At 63.2% G+C, this 8202-nt stretch overlaps 1 protein-coding gene across 1 annotated transcript; it reads left to right on the top strand.

Moving 5' to 3' along the window:
- Nucleotides 1-694: 694 nt before the first annotated feature.
- On the top strand, nt 695-2165 carry GJD3 (gap junction protein delta 3). The gene is made up of 2 exons (XM_055132238.1): nt 695-751; nt 1322-2165. The coding sequence occupies exon 2, from the start codon at nt 1326-1328 to the stop codon at nt 2163-2165; it is 840 nt and encodes a 279-aa protein (XP_054988213.1). The 5' UTR covers nt 695-751; nt 1322-1325.
- The last annotated feature ends 6037 nt before the right edge of the window (nt 2166-8202 follow it).

Genomic DNA, 8202 nt, shown 5'->3' with positions numbered 1-8202 from the left:
CTTGACCCCCAGCCATGGACGGGCAGTGCTCACCCAGGGCCAGCCCTCCCCAGGCGCTCATGGCCCCCAGAGTCAGCCCTGCCCGGCGGCCAGCAGGGCCACAGCCCTTGGGGGCGACGGGGAGGAGACACTTGGGCTCCCTTTACCTTTCACCTTCTACAGCGACAGGGAATCTGGGGCCCCGCAAGGACAGGAAGGAAGCCAGAGAGCCGCTCGGGAACCTTCCACAGGGGATCCGTTCTCCGTGGGAGGACGTCTGGGGTCGCCAGGCCCTGGCCGAGAGGGACACAGGCGCGGAGGAATCTGGGGACTGCCCAAGGTCAGCCGTGGCCGGGCTGGGAGCCGAGATGCCTCGCTGCCTCTGCAAACACCAGTGCTCCCCTGAAGAGCTGGACCTTCCGGTGCGGAAGAGCCCCCAGCTTCCGAAGCAGAGAGGTGGGGCTCTGATCAACACCCCAGTTTTCCAATGGAGGGGTGGGGGGCGGCGTGGTGCGGGTGGGGGCGAGAGGGATGGAAAGGAAGGGCAAGGGCCGGGGGGCGTGGCCGTGCCTGCTCCCCAGGGTGGAGCTGCCCCGCAGGGTCACCCTGTCCCTTTAAGAGAAGGGGGAGAGCGAGCCCCTCGGCCATCCTGTCCTGTCATCCATCCTCGCCAAACCCGAAAGGGAAAATGAAAGAGGGGCTGGGGAGCGCAGGTCCCGGCCATCTCCCAAGATTCCGCGCTCAGCCGTGAGGCCCCGGCTCTGGCCATAGGGTGAGTGGGCCTGGGAAGTCTGGGGTCCCCCGAGGGGGGGCAGTGAGTGTCGGGGTTCAGGGAGGCGTGAGGAGTCGCAGGAGATGGAGGCCAGGGGGCGGCAGGAGGGAGCGGGCCTCGCTGGGCCTAGTGGCAGGGGAACCCCCCCAGGACGCAGGACCCAGCCCCACCGTGATGGAAGAGGGGACTCCTTTCGTGTCAACCCCCAATCCTGGGTGGAGTTCCCTGCAGGGGGAGAGGAGGTGGTGGGGCTCCCCCCACTCCCGGCGTCTCCCTCGAGGTGGGTCTGGAGACTCCGGCGGAGCACTGGTCAACCGCCCGGACCCGGGCTGTGTCCCGGACACCCATAGTTGAGAATCAACTCACCCCTTCCTGCCTCCACCCACCTGTGCTAAGTTCTGCGACTCCCGCCCCCCCCCCCACCACCACCAAGGGCTGAGCCCCCTCCCCCAAGCCTCGACTCACCCTCGACTCCAGGGAGAGGCCAGGCCGGGTGGGCTGGTGGGCGCGGGTCCCCCCCGGGGGGCCCGCCCGCCGCTGACCCGCGCCCTGCCCCGCGTGCGTCCCCAGCGCCATGGGCGAGTGGGCCTTCCTGGGCTCGCTGCTGGACGCCGTGCAGCTGCAGTCGCCGCTCGTGGGCCGCCTGTGGCTGGTGGTCATGCTCATCTTCCGCATCCTGGTGCTGGCCACGGTGGGCGGCGCCGTGTTCGAGGACGAGCAGGAGGAGTTCGTGTGCAACACGCTGCAGCCGGGCTGCCGCCAGACGTGCTACGACCGCGCCTTCCCCGTGTCCCACTACCGCTTCTGGCTCTTCCACATCCTGCTGCTGTCCGCGCCGCCCGTGCTCTTCGTCATCTACTCCATGCACCGCGCGGGCAAGGGGCCGGCGGGCGGCGGCGGCGGCGGCGGCGGCGCGGCCGAGGCGGGCGGCGCGGGGGGCGGCGGGCGCCCCGACGGGCCGGGCGCGCGCCGCTGCTACCTGCTGAGCGTGGCGCTGCGCCTGCTGGCCGAGCTGGCCTTCCTGGGCGGCCAGACGCTGCTCTACGGCTTCCGCGTGGCCCCGCACTTCGCGTGCGCCGGCGCGCCCTGCCCGCACACGGTCGACTGCTTCGTGAGCCGGCCCACCGAGAAGACCGTCTTCGTGCTCTTCTACTTCGCCGTGGGGCTGCTCTCGGCGCTGCTCAGCGTGGCCGAGCTGGCGCACCTGCTGTGCAAGGGCCGCCGCGCCGCCGAGCGCGACAACCGCTGCAACCGCGCGCACGAGGAGGCGCAGAAGCTGCTGCCCGCGCCGCCGCCGCCGCCGCCGCCGCCGCCGCTGCCGCCCGCCCGGCGCCCCGGGCCCGCCCCCGGCGCCCCGCCCGCCTACGCGCACCGCCCGCCCGCCGGCCGCGGCCGCCACGACCTGGCCGTCTAGGGGCCCGCCGCGGTCCGCGCCCCCGGCCGGGCGGCAGACGTCGGGGCCTGGGACCGGGAGGAAGCCGGGATGCCCGCCGGGCGAGACGCCGGGGGCCCGAGGGCGCGGGCTGGGCCCGGGAGGACGGAGGCTGCGGGAGGGACCGACCCGCTGCGGCCCCCCCGTTCCCCCAGGGCCTCGCCCGCGTGGTCCGATGGAGACGCGGCCGCTGTGGATGTGCGCACGAGGCCACTGCGTGCACGTGTGACCCCGTGCATGTGTGGATGTGCTGTGTGAACTGGGCGTGCAGACCGGGTGTGGGCTCGGCGGGCCCCGCTTATGCCGTGTGGGAGCCCTTAGTGCTTGAGTGCGGCGTCAGCTCGGCCTCCCTGTGCCCATGTCTGTATGTGTGTATGTGTATGCATCTGTCTCTCTCCATGTGTGTGCATCTGTGTGCATCCATGTGTATCCTGGGTGCACCCATATGTGTGTGCATCTGTATGTATCCTGTCTACAGCCGTATGTATCCATGTGTGCATCTGTGTCCATCCATGTGCATCTGTATGCACCCATGTGTGCATTTGTGTACATCTATGTGCATTCGTGTGTGCATTTATGTGTGCATCCGTGTATGAATCTGGGTGCATCCATGTGTGCATCAGTGTGTGCATCTGTGTGCACCATGTGTATCTGTGTATGCATTCGTATGTGCATATGTGAGCATCTGTGCATCTGTGTGTTATCCGTGTGCATCTGTGTGCATACTGTGGACATATGTGCATTTGTGTGTGCAACCTGTGCATGCACTTGTATACATCTGTGTGTATCCATATGTGCATCTTCATCCATGTGTGCATCAGTGTGTACAAGCAAATGCAGCCGTGAGCCCTGTGTGCACGTGCACTGACATTCTCTACCTTCAGGGGCGCTGCAGGCAGGAAGGGGTCTCCTGAGGGACCCCCAGAGAAGCTGGAGGCCTCCCACAGCCTGTGTGCTGGGACTTGTGCTCACACCCACATGCTGCCTGTGGCCCTTCCATGGGGGGGGGTCAGTGGGGCCCGAGCAGGACTCTTCCCCGTGGTACCCCCCGCCCCCCGCTGCTCTCCCTCCTGGTCCAAACAGAGGAAACGTGCCCCCAGCAGCCCCTTCCCTCGCCGCCATCTCCATCTGACCGTCCTCCCTCACCTCCCAGGGGCCACTCTCCACAAAATGGCCCAGGAGCTAAGTGACAAACCAGGGCTACCCTCTGGCCACACCCTGGGGCTTCCATGGACCCCACTGACAGACCCCACTCATTTCCCAGCACCCTCTCCTGCCTGTGGCCCACAGCAGCTGGACGCGTCTGCTTCAGCTTGGAACCCCGCTGAGTGCCGGGGCTCTCCCTGGTTCTCGCGTCCCTGTGTGCCGGGCAGGGGCTGCTCCTCCCGCCCCTGGAAGCTCCTCCTGGGCTCCCCTGTCCTGGGGTGAGTCAGGCCCATGTCAGTCTTCCCCAGACACCCCCCCGCCAGACCCCAGGGTTTCTGTGCCTCCAAACAGCGGAATGTTCTGGTACCAAGTACGTGCCCAACACGACCTCCAAGTTTTTTGGATTTAGTTGTTGTTTGTTTATTTGTTTGGGGCCACCCCTTGCGGCGCTCAGGGATGACTCCTGGCTCTGTGCTCAGGGATGACTCCTGGCGGGTTCCAGAGACTGTATGGGATGCTGGGGATCAAACCCAGACTGGCCGTGTGCAAGGCAAGTGCCCTACCTACTGCACTGTCCCTCCCGCCTGGCTGCCAAGTGGTGGGACAAGCCCATCCATCTTCCTCGGCCCAGCACCCTCCTGTCTGCAGTGCCCCGACAGCCCCCCTGCCAGGCACAGGCCTTCTGAGCGGATGGCATTAGGGTCCCCTCCAGCTGCCCCTTGTAAAGCTGCCCTCATGTGTGTGGCCGAGGCCCATCCCTGAGTCCTCAGGCAGGAATGACCAGTGCCCGGCTCTGATGTCCGCAGCCCACGCTGTGTGGCACTTGCTGTGTCCCGTAGCGCTCGCAGAGCTGCTGAAGGGCTGTGCATGCCCCAGTCCAACCCCGGCCACGTTAAAAGCAGAGCAGAGGCGGGCGGAGCCTTGAGTGAGACGTCCTTCAGCCTGCGCGAGGGAGAAGCCTCCTGTTCCCTCTTCGGGGGTAGAGTGGGAGGAAGCCTCCAGGCGGGCGGGACTGGGGGGCAGGAAGGGGCATGTCCATGAGGGGGCAGCAGTGTGCCCAGGCAGAGGGGCAGGGCCCCCTCCGTCCTGAAGCCCGAGTGTGCAGTGGCCTCGGGGGCTGGCAGGGCCCCGGGCAGGTGCGGGCGCCCACCCCTCAGGTGCGCCCCTCACCCTCTGGTGTCCAGCGGCTGCTGCTCTGGGCAGCTCAACCTGCTTCAGCCCCTCCCCCCTCTCCCGCTTGCCTCTGCCTCCCCTGGAGCGTCCCAGGCAGCCACCAGGCCGGAGTCCCCAACACAGCGTCCACTCCTGTCCCTGCAGTGCCCTTGACACCCCCCCCCCCTTGCTGGCTGGCTGAGACCCAGCCCCCACACTGGCCTTTCCTGTTCCCATCTCCCCCCACCCAAACCCAGGATGGTGACCACACGCACTGGTAACAGCCGCAAAGTAAGGCATCACACCCACTCACTGCCCCTGAAGCACCTGGTTGGCAGGGACACCTCTTCCAGGAAGCCTTCCGAGACCTGCCACAGGCCGGGTGAACCACCTCTGTCTTCCACTCCCACAGGTCTTCGTGAGAGGTGGGGCTCTGCACCCCACCGGCCCCTGATGGAGGCCAGTCCAGTCCTAGGTCTCCCTCTGAAGGGGCTCGGGGCCCCATGTAGGCTGTGAGCTCAGTGACTGAGCTGACTCCACTGCCAGTGCTCAGCCCTGGGCGACTGGGGACTGGGCGACAGTGTCTGCAGACAAACAGCTTTCACCCCCTGGAGGAAGGGGCTAGTGGACGCCAGGCCAGCAAGTGGGCACTGTGGCCCCCAGGCCGCCTCCAGCCCAGCAGCGAGGAAGCAAGGGTGCCTGCTGGCAGCGAGTGGGCCGGACCAGCGATCCCACGGTGTCCTCCCGAGTAAGTGCTCTTCTCGGGGCCTAACGCCGTCACCAGGACGTTGGCGGAGGAGGCAGCTCCAATGCCCAGCACCGCCTGGTCCACACAGAACAGCACAAAGGTCTCTGCGGCAGCTTTTTTAATTTACTTTTCTCGGGGGAGGGGGAGGCATGTTGCTACTATTGTCAGGTGGGTTTTGTTTATTGCTTCCTGGTGGGACCGCATCTGGCAGTGCTCAGGGGCTACTTCCGGCTCTGTGCTCAGCAGTGACCTCAGGCTGTGTGCAGGGACTGCGTGTGGTGCTGGGGATTTGAACTGGGGTCAGCAGCCTGCAGGCAGGGGCTCTAACCCGGCCCCCCTACTCCTCTGACCTTCATTGTCGGCTTCTTGGGGGTTTTTTTGTTTGTTTTGTTTTTATGTGAGTATTGGGGCACACCTGGTGATGCTCAGGGCTTGCTCTTAGCTCCTTGCTCAGGAATCACTCCTGGTGGTCTCAGGGGACACTATGTGATGTCAGTGATCGAACCCAGGTAGGCCACATGCAAAGCAAGTACTGTACTATTGCTCCGGCCCCTCATTGTCAGTTTTTGGTTTTTTGAGGTTTTTTTTTGCTTTTTTGGTCACACCTGGCGATGCACAAGGGTTACTCCTGGCTCTGCACTCAGGAATGACTCCTGGTGGTGCTCGGGGGACCACATGGGATGCTGGAAATAGAACCTAGGTCAGTCACGTGCAAGGCAAACGCCCTCCCTGCTGTGCTACCGCTCCAGCCCCAATCATTGTCAGTTTTTAATTCAACATCCACCCCTACTCTTGGTTTGTGGCGGGGAGAGGCCACATCCGGCCCAGTGGTCAGCAGCTGCTCCCAGCTCGGTGCCTGGGGGCCATGGGCAGACAGTGCTCCGGGCACCGTGTAAGGCAGCATTCAAACCCAGGCCTTCATCACACAGTCTGCACTCACCTGCGGGGTCACTCCCGCCGCCCTCCGAGCCTCCAAGTTTCTTACACACCACAGCTTCCAACTCCTTTCCATCCTTTCTGCCTTCCCTCCCTCTCCTTCCCTTCTCCTTCCTTCCTTCCTTCCTTCCTTCCTTCCTTCCTTCCTTCTCTTCTTTCTTCCTTTCCTGTCTCCTTCCTTCTTTCCTTCTTTCCTCCCTTCTTTCTCCCCTCCTCCCCTCCCTCCTTTCTTCCCTCCTTCCTTCCTTCCTTTGCAGTACGGAGATTGGCTGCACATAAAGCAAGTGCCGTAGTCCCTGTGCTGGCTCTACAACCCCCTTTCTCTCTTTTAAGTCCACATGCATTTGTGAAAAATAGCACCAGCGATATTGAACTCTAGCTCCCAAGGCTGCAGACACACTTTGCCTGCTGGAGCCCCAAGGTTTGATCCCCAGCGCTGCACGGTCCCTCGAGCATGACCAAGCATGGCTCAAAAACCAAACTATCAAAGTTTCAGATTATGGGATTTTTTGATCACGTTGCACAGGCTCATTTTAGGCCTGGTTGTGCCCGAGCATTACCATTGAAAGCGTCTAGTTCCCTCTTACCATGCAGTCTGCGCTCACGGTGGCTGGTTTGCTGGTTTTCCTTCTTTTTATTTTAGTTTCGGGGCTCGGGGCTTATCGCTGGCTCTCTGCTAAGGGATCACTCCTGACGGGACTCAGGGGAACACACGAGGTGCCAAGGACTGAACACAGGTCAGCCACGTGCAAGGCAAACTCCCGATCCACGGTCCTGTAACTCGGAAACCTCATTTCCGAGTCTGATAGAAAAAAAAAAAAAAGATAGGGAAATAGTTCCTGGGGGATGAGGCCTCGCTCAGTTAATCCTCAGACTCCCTCCAGGCTGGAGCAGGCGCTGAGATACGTGAAGAGCTACCGCCACCTAGTGGTAAAAGTGGAAATGGCGGTGGGTCTCCGTGAAAGTGTTTCCCACAGTCCCCACGGCCCCACACCCCAGCCCGCCAAGCAGCTCCAGGTGCTCCAAGGCAGGGCCTTACTGAGAGCTGACAGTCCAGAGCGCGGATCCCTCTGATCTAGCTCAATGTGACCCTCGGTCTGGTCCCCTCCAGGTTCTGACTCTGCCACCCCCCAATGCCGGCCTTCTGTCTTCTCAACCAGGAGCAGCCATGGTTGGGGGCTTTTGAATTTTTTTTTTGCCACGCCCAGCGATGCTCTGGGGTTACTCCTGGCTCTGCACTCAGGACTATCATTCCTGGTGGTGCCCAGGGGACCATGTGAGATGCCAGGGATGGAATCGGGCTTAGCTGCGTGCAAGGCAGGGGCCCTACCAGCTGTACTGCCTCTCTGGTCCCAGCCGGGTTCTCATGAAAGGTGCCCTGTACCTCTCACCCACCCACAGGAGGCCCCCAGGGAAGGGCAGTCTCCAGAGGCTGCTGGACAGACGGGTTCCTGCGCCTCCGTCCTGACCATGCTCTCTAGGCCATCTCACCCCAGGCCGTTATGGCCACTGCCTGCAAGCGGATCTCACCTGGCAGTGCTCGGGGGCCAGAAGACCATGCAATGTCTGAGATCAAGGCCAGGGCTCCTGTGTACACAGACGCCTGGCCCTTGGAGGTTTCTCTGGCCATTAAAAGGCAAGAGATCTTTCTCTTCTCTTCCCAGGAGAATCAAAAGATTAAAAAAGGATCAAAGCCAGGCCCTCACACACAGCTCTGCCACCAAGTCGCAGCCCTGGCCCCAGTTGGGAAGGTTGTCGGCGGCCACTCCAGAAACAGAATCGGTGTCACCTCTCCACAGGGAACCTTAGCTTCCCAAGGGCTTCCGAGGAGCCAGCTTCCTCCCTCAGACTGGCCCGAACCTCTTAGCTCTCTGACATGGGCTGTCTGGGTCTCTAGGCCCAGGGCCAGCCTGCCCCCCCTCCCACAGGATCCCGAAGACCCAGGAGGAAGGCGTGTTCAAATCTGTGCATCTGAGGCCCGTCTCCAGGGCCCTGCCCAGACCGAGGCAGGAGGCAGTGAGGCTCCAGGCATGCGTA

Source organism: Sorex araneus, chromosome 3, assembly GCF_027595985.1.
Source record: "Sorex araneus isolate mSorAra2 chromosome 3, mSorAra2.pri, whole genome shotgun sequence".
Taxonomy (NCBI): domain Eukaryota; kingdom Metazoa; phylum Chordata; class Mammalia; order Eulipotyphla; family Soricidae; genus Sorex; species Sorex araneus.
The sequence above is the reverse complement of the archived record's forward strand: the minus strand, read 5'-3'. Positions and strand labels throughout refer to the sequence as shown.

Coding starts and splice junctions, on each gene's coding strand:
- GJD3 (XM_055132238.1), top strand. CDS start 1,326: ATGGGCGAGTGGGCCTTCCTGGGCTCGCTGCTGGACGCCGTGCAGCTG.